We start from the raw sequence: 17,615 nt of genomic DNA on the forward strand, positions 1-17,615 counted from the left end.
GTATAAGTCTGTAGCTCATACTTGCTGCTTCAGTGGTCTTGCTGGTCACATGATTCAAATTCTGAAAGAAGGTACAACCTAGAGATAAAGGGTATGTTAAAGGGTTTTATCGAGACAATTTTCGTAACACAACCTGGGTATAGTATCTCGTGTGGCTTAGCTCCGAGGTGCCATCTTAGGTTGTCCACCCTTTGTATCCAAGAACGCCTGTGGACATAAAAGCTGAGAGGTTACTTTAGGAGAAAAAGGAGGCTATATTTTCACTTTTAAGTTGGATCAGCTCAAAACTAGAGCCAGTTTTAAATAAATAGAGCCATTTTAAATAAAAATGATTTATTTCATCAAAACTGATATCTCCATTGTCAGAGTCATTAGTAAATGACTGTCTTTCATTCATCTCTGAAATAAAATGGTTGTACTTCAAAAGAGACCAGAGGTACTTATTTTGATATTGACCAAATTTAATAAAGTTGAAATTTTGGGCTAGAGAAATAGGACAGTTGAGAGGTTACTTTAAATATAGTAAGCTTACGGCATTAACACATATTATTTTGAAATGCTTCCGTTTGAGTCAGTGATTTCCCATGGTATTCTTTACCTGTAATCTTGTATAAGATCCCTAAGAGATTATTATGGGCCTTTGTAGTAACAGGCTGATTACATACCTGTTCTCTCTATGCTGCTGTTTTTGCTGTTGCTGATTTCTTGGTATAATGTGTGGTCGAGAGTTTATGTTGTTCCTCTTTCATGTGTATTGGGCCCTACTCCCCAGTATGTGTGATGTTATAGTGTTTGGAGTTTCTACCCTGTTAAATCCTGTTATTTTATCTTTGAATATTAGTTGTATATATGGTGTAGTTTCTAGGTACTTCAGAATAGTGCTATCATTCTGGGTTTATCTTTCATTTTCTGGCTTACTTTGTTTAACATAATATGTTCTAGGTCCATCCATGTTGCTGCAAAGTCTGTGATTGTATCATTTTTGACTGCCATATAGTATACCATTGTGTACAGATACCACATCTTAATGATCCACTCATCTGTTGTTGGACATCGAGGTTGGTTCCAAGACTTGGCTATTATACTGAGTGCTGCGATAAATAGTGGGGTGCACACATATTTTGGGATGAATGTCCTTCCGACTTGGAGGTAGATACCTAGGAGAGCAATTGCAGGGTCAAATGGCAGCTCGATTCTGAGTTCCTTGAGGACTCTCCAGACTGTTTTCCATAGGTGTTGTACTAGGGGGCATTCCCACCAGCAGTGGATGAGAGTGCCTTTCATACTGCATCCCCGCCAACATAGATTGTTCCCATTATTTTTGATGTGAGCCATCCTCACTGGTGTAAGGTGGTACCTCATTTTTGTCTTGATTTGGATTTTCCTAATGATGAGTGAAGGTGAACATGTTTTCATGTGTTTGTTGGTCATCTTTCAATCTTCTTCAGAGAAGTGTCTATTCATTTCATCTCCCCATTTTTGTATGGCTTTATTTGGTTTTGTGGAGCTCATCTTTCCGAGTGTTTTGTATATTCTGGATATCAGCCCTTTATCTGACATGTTGAGTGCAAAGATTTTTTTTCCCATTTAGTTAACTGTCTTCTTGTGTTAAGCATGGTTTCTTTTGCCATGCAGAAGCTTTTGAGTTTGGTGTAGTCCCATTTGTTTATGTTTGATGCTAAAGTTCTTGCCATTGGCAATCTATCATCAAAGACTTTTTTGATATGTAGGCTTTGAGTGTTCTGCCTATTTTTTTTCTCAATAAACTTTATAGAAATGGGTCTGATTTCAAGGTCTTTAATCCATTTTGAGTTGACTTTTGTATATGGGGTGAGGTATGGGTCAATTTTCAATTTCTTACAGATGGTTTTCCAGTTGTACCAACAACATTTGTTGAAAAGACTTTCTTTGTCCCATTTCAAGTTCTTGGCTCTTTGGTCAAATATAAGTTGACTATATATCTGGGAGCTTAATCTGGAAATTCTGTTCTAACCCACTGGTCAGAGGCTCTGTCCTTGTACCAGTACCATGCTGTTTTGATCACTATGGCTTTATAGTATAGCTTCAGGTTAGGTAGCAAGATGCCACCCAGCTTCTTGTTTTTTAGTATGTTTTTGGCTATCCTGGGTCTTTTGTGGGTTCCAGATAAATTTTATGATTGATTGTTCTAAGTCTTTAAAGAATGATGTCTGAATTTGGATGGGGATTGCATTAAATCTATATAGGAGTTTTGGTAGAATATTCATTTTGACTATGTTGATTCTACCTACTCATGAGCATGGGACATTCTTCCATTTCCTTAGATCTTCTTCAATTTCTTTCTGAAGTGTTTTAAATTGTCCCTAATATAAGTCCTTCACTTCCCTTTTAAGGTTGATTCCTAGGTACTTAATATTTTTTTTACTATTTTAAATGGAGTTGAATTCTTAATCTCTCTCTCCTCTGCTTCATTATTTGTATAGATAAATGCTACTGTCTTTTGTGTATTGACTTTGTAGCCAGCCACTTTGCTGTATTGGTTAATTGTTTCTAGGAGTTTTACTGTGGACTCTCTAGGGTTTTATATATGTATATATTCAATATATATATATATATATATATCTTATTCAATATAATCTTTGAAGTCCTAGCAATAGCAATCCGACAAGAGAAAGGAATCAAAGGAATCCAAATTAGGAAAGAGGAATTCAAACTAATCCTTTTTGCAGATGATATGATGATATGTCTGGTTTATGTTTTCTTATCCAGTTCTTTCTATACTAAAGCTTTTTAATTGAGGAGACTGAGATTTAAAAATCTAAGTAATTTTCTAATATTTACACAGTAAAGGGAAGGCCACACTTTGATTAATTCTCAACATTGTCTAATTTTTGTGCATTTTCAGTCATACCCATCGTACTAAGGTCTACTACTCACTTAGTGCTCAGAAGCTGTTTCTAATCATGCTTCAGTACCATTTAATGCTAGAAATGGAACCGCAGGCTTCTGCATGCAAAACATGTACTCCAACCCCTTTCATTAACTACAAATCCTCATGTGGGTAGAAGGTCAATTTACACAAGTAATTATATCCATTCTTCTATTTTTATAATTAAGTTTAATTATTATTGCCTGATGTGTTTTCAGTAAATTTTTTCCAGACTACCTTTCAAATATAAATAATTAAAATTTTTTATTTTAATTATTAATTATATGTGGCTATAAATTGTTTAGTTATTGATATATCCATACAATATAACAAAATTATATTTATTTGTACATGCCATATACATGTATATAAATATAATCCACATGCATTTATATATGTTACATAGTAGTTACGTTAACTGTGTACACTGTATATGGCTAAAGAGTCTTCATTTTTATGACATTAAGAGAGCATCTTCATTAATTATAAATACATAATTATACTTTCAGTACTTTGGACATAAAGAGTTTTGATATTATTTTTTTCTGTGTCTTAATCACCCTCCCCCATATCTGCCATTTTTGGCAGATTACTTCTGAGTATTCAGAAATTATTCAGGAATAATTTGGGTATTCAGAGAACCATTTGTGGTGCTTGGGATCAAACTCGATTTCTCACATGCAAGACAAGTGCCCTAACCTCTGTTCTCTCTGTCTCTGTCTCTCTGTCTCTGTCTCTCTCTCTCTCTCTCTCTCTCTCTCTCTCTCTCTCTCTCTCTCTCTCTCTCTCTCTCTCTCTCTCTCTCACATGCAAGGCAATTGTCCTAACCTCTGTTCTCTTTCTCTGTTCTCTTTCCCTGTTCTCTTTCCCTGTTCTCTTTCCCTGTTCTCTTTCCCTGTTCTCTTTCTCTGTTCTCTTTCCCTGTTCTCTTTCCCTGTTCTCTTTCCCTGTTCTCTCTCTCTCTCTCTCTCTCTCTCTCTCTCTCTCTCTCTCTCTCTCTCTCTCTCTCTCTCTCTCTCTCTCTCTCTCTCTCTCTCTCTCTCTCTCTCTCTCTCTCTCTCTCTCTCTCTCTCTCTCTCTCTCTCTCTCTCTCTCTCTCTCTCTCTCTCTCTCTCTCTCTCTCTCTCTCTCTCTCTCCCTCCCTCTCTCTCTCGTTTCTGTTGTACCTCACCTAGCCATTCAGGGCTTACTCCTGGCTCTGTGCTTATGGCTGACTCTTAACTCAGGTGATTTTCAGCGGACTGGGATTACCCCTGTGTTGAGTGCATGCAAGGCAAACAACTATCTATTATACTCTCGCTCTGCCTCCATTACCTTTTCTTTTTTTTTTTAATAATAGCTGAAAATTGGGTAAAATTGTGAAATATAAAATAAAATAAAGTATTCCTCTCTGAGTTCTGGATTAAATCTTTGCCCCATGGCTATATCTTATATGGTCCTCTCCTTCGAGTATTAAAACCTGTTATAATAAATTTTATATGTTAGTGTTAATATCCCAAATAATTATTTTCACAATAAACTTCTCTAAAGTGTAATTCTGAATAATTTGTTGTAAACCATTGATTTATTTTCTTTAAAATATAAGGAGTATATACATTACATCTTGCATGACATTGAAAAACCACAAAATGTCATTATTAAAATCAGGATTTTTCTTATTATTTAATAGCTTCCCTGGTTTTACAAGAAAATAATTTGGATTTACATAATATTTTATAATTATATGCATTCATGTGAGCACATGGAGAGAAGTGACTATGTAGGTATATATTTAATCATCTAGACAAAATCAAATGACAATGAATGTATAAATGTGATAATAAAACAAATAAAATATAGGCAAAACAGTTATTATTAGTGGTCCCAAAACTAGGTATTTATTTAAAAATACTCAAAGCTCCTTTATTGTTAAACTTTTCAAATTACAAAAAATATTTTATTGAGATATAGCAGTTACAGTAAATATTGGTCTTTATGGTGTCCTACTTGCAGCTCTGCTTCATCATGCTACCAACATGACAAGATAACTTTATCTTTCCCCAAACAAATATACAGCAATCCTTCAAACTTCCTTTGGTTGCCTCTTGAATTAAACATGTTTTAGGATTTGTTGCATTGGAAATTGTCTCATTTCTTTTTAATTTTATTTTCATTTGAGCAAGACTGTCCATTTTTTTTTGATCCACTTCTCTTAATTCCACATTCTCTAATTCTATGCAGCTTGTAGATTTTATTCTTTCTCATAGCTAAATAAATTGTCTATATATGCCATAACTTTTTTACCCAATTAGCTATCATAAAAATCTTGGCTATTAGGGCCAAAGAGATAGCCTGGAGTGGGGATTTACCTTGCATGCAGAAGGATGGTGGTCCAAATCCCAGCATCCCACATGGTCCCCTGAGCCTGCTTGGAGTGATTTCTGAGTGTAGAGCCAGGAGTAACCCCTGAGTCCTGCGGGGTATGACCCCAAAACCAAATAATAATAATAATAATGGTGATGATGGAATAAAAAATAGATGTGCATATATAAGTACTTGTACTTTAAAAATATTGTGTTTGGGAGCTTCAATTTTTTTGTTTTGTTTTTGGCCACACCCAGTAGAGTATAGGTGTTTCTCATACCTCTGAACTGAAAATAATTCCTGACAAACTCAGGGGACCATATGGGATGCTAGGAATTGAACCTGGGTCAGCCATATGCAAAGCAGTACTGTACCGAATGTAATTATCTTTTTATTTTTAAAAGATGCCTAAATCATTTCTCAGAAAGGTTAAATTATATAAAATGTTTTTCGGCACTAAAAGTGATTTTCTGTGTATCAGATCCTTTTCAGAAACTATTGTTTATAATAAGAACTTCTACTATAGACTATTCTGACTATCATATAATAATACCTCCTTGTCATTTGCATTTGCATTTTCTTCGCAACTGGTGATGATGTAAACTTTTTTATGCACATTGTTAGTAATATTTCTATCTTTTAAGAATTACCTATTTGCCTTTTATCCTTTTGTTCTATTAGGGTTATTTTGCTATTATTGAGCTGTAGGAGAGGTTTATCAATCTTGGCTATTAGATCTTTGTTTAATATATGTTTTGCAAAGATTTTCTCCCAACCAATATGGTATCTTTTTTTATTTATTGGCATTTCAGAAACTTTTTTATGTAGCCTCATTTATTTTTGTTTTTATTTTTATTTTTTGCCATGTAAGATCTTATCAAAAACTTGACAGAGTTCCGTTAAACAATACAAAGAGGCTCAAACTGGACAATGGTTGACCTGTTGTTATATTAAGTGTCTATCTGTGTAATCACTTTGACCAAATTGGAATGTTCCAAGTAATTTGAAAGAAAAATATTTTTTAAAACTTAAGCAGTGTTCCAAAAATTCTACTATAGGCTCTATCTAAGGTCAAAATCAGTCTAATGATTTTAAATTTTATTTTAGTAGGCAAATATTTTATTATTATAGTTTAGGTAACATGATTTCACTAGTATAGTATTATTGGTAGCTTTAATATAGAGTTACTTCATTTCATAATCATCTAAAACCAAAGACCCACCACCACACATTACTGAAAAAAAAATAATTTTGAAGTTTAATAAAGGACTCTTTGTTTATTCTATCAAACACTTCTGCTACTTAAAACAGTATGATTATTAACTTTTTTAAAGATAACAAATTTCAATTAATATACTAGGTTTTTATAGCAACATAATGCAAGTTTCTAAATAATGTCAACTTTAGTATCTTAATAATATAATTACCTTAGAAGCATCTTCTTAAAATAAAACAAAGCTTTAATATGGAAAGGTTAGTTTATTAGTGTATTATTTGTCATTCTTCTTAATAGTGAAAGTTAAATTGTCTCACCAAATTGGTAAATAGCCATTTCAGTATTTTATTATATATATGTATATACATACATATATATATGTATATATATATAATTAAATGATTTAAGAGGGGCCATAGTGATTTGCAAGCTTTAAGGCGTTTGCCTTGCCCCTGCTAGCCCAGGACCAACTGCAGTTCGATCCCCCATGTCCCATATGGTCCCTCAAGCCAGGAGCGATATCTGAGCGCATAGCCAGGAGTAACCCCTGAGCATCACCATCTGGTGTGACCCCCCCCCAAAAAATGGATTTCAGTACATATTCAACATTAACTCTTAGTTTTACTTTTAAGAAAATATTTCTAATACCCTAAATGAATTCTGAGATATTAGAAATATTCTGGATAATCTGATCACAACTGTAAATTCATAGCATTAAAGAAAATAAAACAAAAACCAAAAATATTATTGCTAAGTATGGAGCAATTTAAATAGAGAAAGTAATTAGTGAGTGACGTGAACAATATCATGGATTATGACTTTGGCACAAGTATACTAGTATTCAGCAAGCTTGCCAAATAAATTGACCAGAGAAAACAGAAAGTTAATAGATTAACTTCAGTAATTAAGCTTATTAGTGGATTTTCATGCAAAAAAAATTATCCATTCATCCATCCGTCATGATAGGGAAATCTTTCTTTGCTTTTCTGGCTCTTTATTGTACAATATAATATTTCTACATAAACTACTGATGACTTTTTTCTCTTTTAAGTTCAGTAACCTGAGTCCATGCTATTCTATACCCACTCATTTTAGGCTGATTTATATTTTTGAACCAAAGTGAGTTGCTTGACTTAATCCTGAACTGAATACATTTGAATAGTTTTTTTCTTTTTCCTTTTTATTTTTTTTATAATCTTCTCTTATATTCTCTCTTTTATTTGGAATAAAATTTCACTGCTCGGGGCATATATAAAAACATGCAAGGAGGTAATTAGAATTGGAGGTAAATTATATTCTTTTGTGGTAAGCATAATTATCGGAAGTTAGTTAAAAACACCTCAATTCTGTTTTAATTTTCATGCATGGAGCAGTTGTTTTGACAGATGGATGGACTTTATTTTTGTAACCGTCCGGGAAAAGTCTGTATAACAAAGTCTAATCAGTGCTACATATTTGTAATGTTTGTTTTGAATCTCTGTGCATTTGTCTCCTATATCTTTTTATAAGGCTAGATAGTTTCTTTGAAATTAATTTTTCGAGGTTAATGCCTGTATGTGTAATTCCTCTATTCAACTGATCTGAAAGAACTAAACAAACTTAAAAACCCAGTGTAAATGGATTGTCCTGAGCATGATGTATTGATTCTGCTCAGGTGTGGCTTGGCTTATATTGGTTTACAACGACCTTAACTTTTACTTCTAGACCAATTTAACAATTTATAAAGTGGTTGGAGTACATTTCAGTATAATAAGAAGTCATAGCATAGTACCTGGCTCTTGGGAAACGAACTTGTTGCTAAAGTTGTCTGTGTATATCAACTTAAATTCCAAAAAGGATCAAGGTTTGAAAAATGTATTTATTTTGAACTGATTACAGTCTCTTTATTATGTTGTAAATCCACCAGTGCTGAGCAAAGCGGTGCAGAAGTTTAATGCCAAAAAGCACATTACATTCTGAGTTTTAAGAATCGTCATGGTTCAAGAAAAGGTCAGAAACACTCTTCTCTCTCCCTAGAGCAGAAATGTGTGAAGTACGTTTCCTTTTTCTGCCACACTTCCTTCTTTTTTAGAGGAATGTCCAGACTGCTTCCAAATAAAATGGATATCCTGTTTTGGAGCTCTCTAAAACCTTGGCAGCAGCAAGATAGAGAATGAACGCAAATGAATGACAGGATTGATACTCTTTTATGTAGTTTTTCTATTTAGTGAACCAATCCTTCCTAACAAGATTTCTTTCTTTCAAGTATTTTGCTTCTCTCTGTCCAGTTCTTGTAATTCATTATAATGTCCTAGATTATTGTTGATGAGTTTTCACACAGCTTTTAAAAACAATTATTGAAAGTATTTTCTTTAATTTCTTTCTTTCAAGTGTCTTAACACACTCTAAAACCCAGAAATTTTTCTCCATTTTGTTTGCAAAGACTTCTCTTAACAATAATATTGAGTAAGCCTCTGGGCATGGCAACAATACAACCTACTGCCAACTGGGAGGCTTCAGTGGGGAAATGAATGGGATCATTCCAGGCCTGAAGCCAATAGGGTGGGTCTAGTTGCTTTGTAGCCCAGATAGACTCTCTTATCAGCATTTTTAGTAGAACCATTTGCCAAGTTTCACAGCTACAGTCCTGTGAGTGATCTTCCTCCCAACCCCCAAACAGTTCTGTAAAGGAATAGTAGTCACATTATTTTTTTCTTTTTTGGGTCACACCCTGTGACGCTCAGGGGTTACTCCTGGCTATGCGCTCAGAAGTTGCTCCTGGCTTCTTGGGGGACCATATGGGACGCCGCCGGGGGATCGAACCGCGGTCCGTCCTAGGCTAGCGCAGGCAAGGCAGGCACCTTACCTCCAGCGCCACCGCCCGGCCCCACATTATTTTTTTCTAACAGTTATTAGAAAACAAATTAAAATTATGATAGTCAGTGTGGTCCAATTTCATAGTTTTGGGGGATTTTTTTAATCATTGTTATTAACACATTTCTAACAGATGCAACATGTGACATTAACTTACATTTATATTCATGAGTATCATACTCATAATATTATTTCCTGAATACCTACTATTTATTATCACATTTCTAGACTAGATTAAGATATTCCTAATATAATTAAATTATTTAAGGTTGTATTCAAAATTGAATGGCAAACAAATGGAAGTCCTGTTATTTTCTAAATGAATAAAACATCCATCTGCACTGCTGCTATGATTTATTAGAATATTGATTTGTTTACCAATATATACTCAGCCAATTTCTTGGTTTCTTGGTTTTTAACGTATGGTGCTAGAACTGGTTATTTATCATTTTGAATGCTATAATATTGAGCCTACAAATAGGAATGGCTGTCTTTCTTTGAAAGCAGAGTTGGTGGCCACTTACATGTTTCAAAGGAAGGGATACTAGAAAGCATTTTCACAGAAATGACTTTTTAGCTTTGAAATTTTTTGAAATTATATTGAAAGTTAGATTTATTTCTCTTTACATTAAAATATTTATAGTATAGATATAGATTATTTGTAAAATATGCTGTAAAAATTGAATCTTTCATGAGTTAGATATTTTGGCCAGAATTATGTTTTGTATTTTGAATAAGTAATTTTTAATTGTTCTTCATCGGGAATGAAATCTATGATTCATGAAAAAAATTATTTTACAGGATCTATGATAGAATATGTGGAAAATAGAAATAAATCTCTCTATCTATTTGGAAACTTTTATTTTATTTAGAAAATAAAATCAGAGCTGAAGCAATAGTACAGGGGGTAGGATGTTTGCCTTATAAGTAGCCAACATACAACCTAGCAGGGTTTGATCCCCAACATCCTGCAAAGCCAGGAGCAACACATGAGAGCTGATGGGTTTGCCCCCAAAAAAGAAAGAAAAGAAAATGACCTGGATGTCTAAACATCTATAAATAATAAGAGAAAGACAGAATTTTCTTTTAAACATACTTTTAAACTAAAGGATCAATGGCTCTTTGGAGAAATCAAGTGTATTGTTTTAAGATGTAATTAACCTCCTCAAAATAGTTTTTCCCCTCCCCATCATCCTCAAAATAATTTTAAAAACTAACTAGAGTAAGTCTATGACATATCTTTTAGCCTAAAGATATTTTAAACTTCAGCTCATCTTTAATATAGACATTACCTCTAGTATCAGTAGACATGTTGTATAAAGCCCATCTACCTCTTTGGATCTAAAGGCCTTCATGCAGTTTTCAAAGTCCATTGGTCATTATTATGTTTCTAAAGTTATTAAATTTCACTTTTTTATGTTTTATATTAGTTTCTAGACTTAAGTTAATTTTTAATTTTTAAGTCAAAGTTAATTTTTACGAAGAAAATGTTACCACTAAATTTAGAGAATTTATTACACAGAATTCTGTGGGTTATATTGGTAATCATTGGTTATAACAACAATCTACTCTATTTTTGTATATTATTTAATGATAATCACTATTGTTATACACTGGCACAGAACTACAAAGGCACATACTTTATACTTATACACTGAAAAACCAATATGGCATTAATTTTAAAGAGCAACTTTAATTTATTTTTATGCAAATACATTATATAGAGTTTTCATAAACTACTATAGTAATTTTTATATTTTAATTAAATATAAATAAATAGATTATATTTGAATTTACATAAATATATGAACAAACAATAGGATAATAAGCTATCAGAATATTGTGAAAATAAAACATACACACACACACACAAATCTGTTCAAGCATGCCTAGCACTCCAGAGAATACCTCAGTCTTTGCTGACTGCTATAACTTACTGGTTTTCTTTTGTCTTACAGAAAGAATGTGCTAATTTCATCAAGGTGCTTAAGGCTTATAATCAGACCCACTTGTACGCCTGTGGAACAGGGGCTTTTCATCCAATTTGCACCTACATTGAAATTGGACATCATCCTGAGGTAAAGCTGGCTTTAAAAAAAATAATGTGTGCCCATGACCCCTTTCTATTCAAATACTTCATACTAATTTCTTCAGCTCATTTAGCTTCTGGTTTGCTATTCAGTAGGATTTGCTGCAAATTCAGGTGCTGTTATTCATTTTAATCTGAAAGAAAGAGTCCCATCACTAAACAACTATGGAGCAGGAGGAAAGGTGGAAGAAAGCATTTGCTTTCACCATGGATTACAAAGTCCCATCCATTTTGCTTGTGCAGCAGATGTCAGCAGGCTGAATGTGTACTGTGTTCTTCATTTGTGTACTGCCAGCTTTCCCTTCCTTCTCATTCTCAGCCAGAAGTGTCTGCCACCCCAGTTGTTTTCTTCTGCCTGGAGATTAAGAAAAGATGGTGTCCATGTGCACAATTAGTTGATCTCACATTTGACCTAAATTACTTGCATTTGTATTCTTGATCAGCTAAGTTTTGACCTTATATATATTTTTCCTTCTTATTATTATGACAGATTGTAAAAACAGAAAAATACATTAATTAATCTATTGCTGCTAAAAGTTGGTATAATGAGAAAATTAAAGATTGGTTAATTTAAATAAATACTAAAATGAAAATAATTAAAGAAAAACTTTTATGTTGAACACTCTTGTGTGGAATGGGTTTACCAATATCCTTAAATTGTATGACATTTTTTTATAATTTGGCTCAAAATCCTAAGAAGAACAAAAGTGTTCATGTGGTGAGAAAATCACTTGACAGGTTTTTTTTTTCCCCAAAGTGGAATTCTAAAATACTAGGCAACAGCAACAAAGAGATTTGTTTCTGGCATATTTCTGGTTTCCTAAATATATAATTTGCATGTTAGCCACCTTTTTTGTCATTTAAGCTCTATGCTCTGTAAAATACAAGTTTAAGGTATTTTAAAATGATAGAAATGTGTTCTTTCAATCTAAAGATTTAGAAATCAGACATTAGTGTTGTACCTACTCTGTTTACATACACATCTTAGATAATATGCTATATTTTTTCTTATTTTGTTATTTATATGAGTGGAGTCTTCCAATTAATGGGTCTGTTAGGTACATCTGGGGATTCTGACCAATCAGGCTGAACTGCTGAGTTTAGGATGCAGTGTTGCTCTCGTGATCTGTGGACTGTGGTCACTATGGTAGAGATGATTGAGGCTTCTAGGGCCACATCCAGCAGGCCTGCACTGGGACCAATTTGTAGAGGAATCTAACCAGGCATATACCTTGGCTTTTAATCCTTCCCTGCTCCCAAAATACATTTTTTTAGATAAACATACCTATTATTAAACTCCTGATGACTCTAAGAGAACTAAAACGTTTTCTCAGGATCTCACATTTAAGGAAATTTCTCCTCATCAGGCTGTTTCTCTGATTTCTCTCCACTTCTTCTAAAGCGACATATGTTCATCAATTGTATGTGTTAATATATCCAGGTTTATACAAAAATGTCTTTAAGTAAAATCAATTTTGCTTATGTATCTTGTTTTATATTTACAGTAGTTAGGGTTAATTTTGTACTTAAAGCACTGAAATTTTCTACTTTTAATTTTTGTATCATTAAGATGAATAATCTTTACTTTCTACTTACCTACTCACCTATTTACTAGACAGATGCCCTAAAGAACGATTACTTCTCTTTTAAACAGGAGAGTAAAAAAGTCATTTGTAGGATTTTATTTTTTAGTGGTTTGCGGTATCATGCTATGCTAGACATAGTCAGAACTAAGCTGATTTAAGTTAATGAAAAATATGTGATTCTTGGTGTCCCATCTGACCTCTGATTTTACTTTAAAACTTCCTAGCTATGGAACACTGAGAAAATGACTTAAACTTATTAAGACTCTACTGTATAAAATATAAAAAAAATCCAATAACATCAGGGATGGTAAGATAATTCAATATGCTGGAATGCATGATTTGCAAGCAATAGACCTAGGTTTGATCTTTAGCATATCATGGTCTCCTGAACATTGTTAGGAGGCTTTTGTGTCCCCTGTCCCCCACTTAAAAAAAAAAAAAACTAAACTAAATCTCTTTGATCCTTAGTTCTCATATGCTTTGTGGGAGATTGACATATTGCCTCCAATTGCCTCCTAATCCTTAGAGGAAGCCATGACCCATTGACTTGGGGAGGGAGGTTTTAGAGACTAATCCTATCATTGTTGAAATCATTTTCTCTCATCTCAGTATACATACTTTTGTTTGATTTCAATTGGTACTAGATGCTTGACCTTGAGTAAAGCTACTTAATTTTTCCATGTATCTGCTTCTAATGTAGAGGTACTAAAAATGGTCTCTACCTCATAAAATTTTGAGATTTTAACATTGTGAAATAAGTAGTGGGTGCAGAAAAAAAGACTCATTATTCTAAAGTATACGTTATGTCTTCTGCTGAAAGTTTTTGATGTTTTTTTGTTGGTAAATAAGTGTCATTTTTTTTTCTTTTGGTGGAGTGAGGGAGAGATGGGTGGGTACTATTCCAAAACTAGGCTCAAGAAGCCTGCAGCCATTTGTAGATATACTGAGTCATTCAGGCTAGATGTTTCAATGCTCAAACTGTCATTTGGTGCTGCTTGTGAATTGTACTGAGGGTATTAGGACCATTTTTTTGGTCCCTCCTTTCAGTACTGGAATGACCACGTGTTGGCCAGCAACTAGTCACACAGGCACAGCAAGCAACCTTGACAACTGACTATTGTGCTGGCCCTTATCTTGACTTACTTTGCCAGAGACTGTGAATTATTACATTGGCCACTTATTTTCAGATGATTCTGCATATACCATGTTTATCTCGTTTTAAATTTAATTATTTGTTTTCTCTACTGTTTAGTTTGGGGGTGTTGTTTAGATTTTACTTCTGGTTTTGTGCTCAGGATCACTCATCATGGTGCCAGGGACCAAACCTGAGTAAGCTGTATGCAATGCTAGTGTATCAAGCCTTGTATATTTCTTTAGTCTTCCCCTGTTTATAAATTTGATGATTAAATAAGATTGATGATCATATAAATTAAATACCATACATGAGATTCTATCATTATTATTTCCAAGTACAAATGTATATGTATTTTTCTGTTGGGAATTTCTCTGATCAAATAAATCTCTTATCAAATCAAATCTTATTTCATTAACTACTCTTTTCTCCTTTATAAGTGGTACAAAGGTCAAGGTTCTGAAGTCAGGTGAAATAGACAAAGAAAATAGACAAGGTCATTTTCTCAACTGGAATCAATAAATAAAGCTTCCTTTTTGCTGTCTTCTGAGGTGGGATATTAGCATGCACATGAGACTGAAACCAAGAGCCCTTGAGAAAGATCTTCCTTCAGAAGCTCAGTAATCTTGATTTACATGACGGCTTCCTATTGAGAAAAAATGTTCCAAACTGTTTAGGAGGTCAGAGGAAAGATGATTATGCAATTACCTGGGGAAATTGAAACAGTCTAGACAGTGAACCTAGGAAATTCTGCAAAAGATATTATCAAGAAAGCTTGTGTCTTTGAAATAAAGTGATTTTCAAAGCTTAAGTTGTCTATAGAGAAATAAATCTTTAAGTTGATCTATACTGGTACTGAAAATACTATTTTATTTATTTATTTATTTGTTATTTTTATAATATCTTTATTTAAGAACATGATTACAAACATGTTTGTAGTTGGGTTTAGAAAGTGTTACTCTTGATTTTAACAGCCATTCTGCTTGTGAATGTGAAACAAGTGGCAGTATGTTCTTCATGTAGTCAATAAAAAAATGAGAATAATGGACATATTGGAAGAATATAAAAAATATCAAAATCAAGAGTGAAGTTAGTGGGGCCGGGAAGGTGGCGCTAGAGGTAAGGTGTCTGCCTTGCAAGCGCTAACATAGGACGGACAGCAGTTCGATCCCCCGGCGTCCCATATGGTCCCCCCAAGCCAGGGACGATTTCTGAGCGCATAGCCAGGAGTAACCCCTGAGCGTCAAACGGGTGTGGCCCAAAAACCAAAAAAAAAAAAAAAAGAGTGAAGTTAGGATTATTTTATTAGAGTTTATTGACTCTTCATGTTACAAATATGACTTTTCACATTGAATTTGATGTACCATTTTTCTAGACTCTAATATAGAAGGAGCTTATATATTTTCCTGTTACTGGTCCATACTTTAGAAAATAATGTAGTCATTTTATTTTTAAACTTCAGTAAACTATACACTTTACAAATAAAATCATCATGCCCAAATGATATGCTGCTTCTTTTGCTTGTAACATTCCATTTATAGGCATTTTAGCACTCACTTTATTTTAAAGTTTTTTTTAAATCACCATGATTTAAAATACTGTTAAATTTCGAATTGTAGCATACACTGTCCCATTATTATCCTCTCCATCAGAGTTTCAGCTTCCCTTCACTGTTGTCCTACGGTCTTCCCACCAAATCCCTCTCCCTCCCAAACTGTCTCTCTGCCATGATAAACATAATTCTGTAGACAATTTTCATGCTTTGTTGCCTTTTCTTTATATCCCACATGTGAGAAATAATTCTATATCTGCCCCTCTCCTTTTGTCTGACTTTACTCAGTATGATTCCCTCTAGTTCCATCAACATAGTGATTAATTACAGGATTTTATATTTTCTTATTGCCAAGTAGTATTTCATTGTGTTTATATAGCATGGTTACTTTATTGAATCATAGACACTGGGTTGTTTTCAGATTTTTAGCTATTGTGAATAATACTACAATGAACATAGGAGTGCAAATGTCTTTTGTTGTTGTTGTTTTTTGTTTGTTTGTTTTGTGCCACACCCTGTGACACTCAGGGGTTACTCCTGACTATGCGCTCAGAAATCGCTCCTGGCTAAGGGGATCATATGGGTCCAGGATCAAACCAAGGTCGGCCATGTACAAGGCAAATGCCTTAGAGCTGTGCTATCACTCAGGCCCCTGAATTTTTGTCTTTTATAGACAGAGTTTTTAAGCTCTTGGGTGTCAATGAATAGAATTGATGAGTCATAGATAAGCTTAGTTCTTAGTTTTTTGAAAAGATTTCATATGGTTTTTCAAAAATGTTGAACCACTCAATAGTCTCACAAATAGTAGATGAGTGTCACTTATTTCCATACCCATTCTAGAGTGATTATTTTTGTTGTGACTTGTGCCAGTCTCATATTATGAGGTGGTATCCCATTGTTGTTTTGATTTATATTCTCTTAAGGTTAAGAGATGTGGAACATGTTTCTGTTTTAAAATGTGCAATTTCCTTTCCTTTAAATAATTTGTCTTGAATTATCAAGATTTTTCAAAGCAAATTAAAGTTTTTATCGTTGCATAGCTTTAGTTCTTATTAGAAAAATTATAAATAATTATAGTTTTCAAATGATTCATTATTTTGTCCCCCTGTTAAGAAAACAGCAATTATTTTGTTCCACTAACATTTTTAGCAATATTTATTTACATAACTGAATGTGTTTCAAATTCTTTTCTTGCTGTATAGTGGAAGATTTCTGACCACACACAGTATGCTATCAATTGCTGACTTAGATATATTTTCATTTTCCTGTAGTACATTTATGGATTTATGGACATATTAATTAACTCCAATTTGGTAAGATGCATGTCTATCAATTTTTGGACATCTGCCAGTAGTACTTGACACTGCAGATAACTACCAATGAGGGCACATACTTTATACACAAAAGAGTTCACTGAAGAAAGAAGTCAGAGTGAGAGTACAGATGAATTTTCAATTTAAGCTCTCAGCATCCTTGCCACTCAAATGAAATGTGTAAGTCATCCTTAAGAGAGAAAAATATTCCCCAAAGGCTTATGGTGTATGGTACTTTTTTAAATTTATATGTTAGTAAAGTAAAAAACATAGATTTTGCATCAGTTTTATTTTTCTCCTCCAAATGTGTATATCTGTATGTTTTCTCATATTCCAAATGGGTCTTTTTTATGAACTGGGCAGGAAATACAGAGAAAAATGGACCATATGAGGGCTGAAAAATATTAACTCTATAAATACTCTCATAGTGACATGATCTCAATTTATGATAGGACTAAAGGAACATTAAGAAAATGCAATGAAGCTTAATGACTATCTCTAAGGCCATTTCTAAAATGACAACCAATATATCTAGGTAGGAAATAAAATGTTTTGTCTGGTGCTTTGCTTTCACCAAGAATAAGAGTTTGCATTTATGTAAAAATTTAAATCAACTATCATAG

At 33.5% G+C, this 17,615-nt stretch overlaps 1 protein-coding gene across 1 annotated transcript in view; it reads left to right on the top strand.

Annotated features, from left to right (window-relative positions):
• The window catches only part of SEMA3A (semaphorin 3A), a 227,865-nt gene that overhangs the window by 81,682 nt on the left and 128,568 nt on the right, over positions 1-17,615 (top strand). The window contains exon 4 of the mRNA XM_049772800.1: positions 11,279-11,398. Within this exon, the coding sequence (XP_049628757.1) occupies positions 11,279-11,398 (120 nt within the window). The remainder of the gene's footprint in view (positions 1-11,278; positions 11,399-17,615) is intronic.

Source organism: Suncus etruscus, chromosome 1 (assembly GCF_024139225.1).
Source record: "Suncus etruscus isolate mSunEtr1 chromosome 1, mSunEtr1.pri.cur, whole genome shotgun sequence".
NCBI classification, from domain to species: Eukaryota; Metazoa; Chordata; class Mammalia; order Eulipotyphla; family Soricidae; genus Suncus; species Suncus etruscus.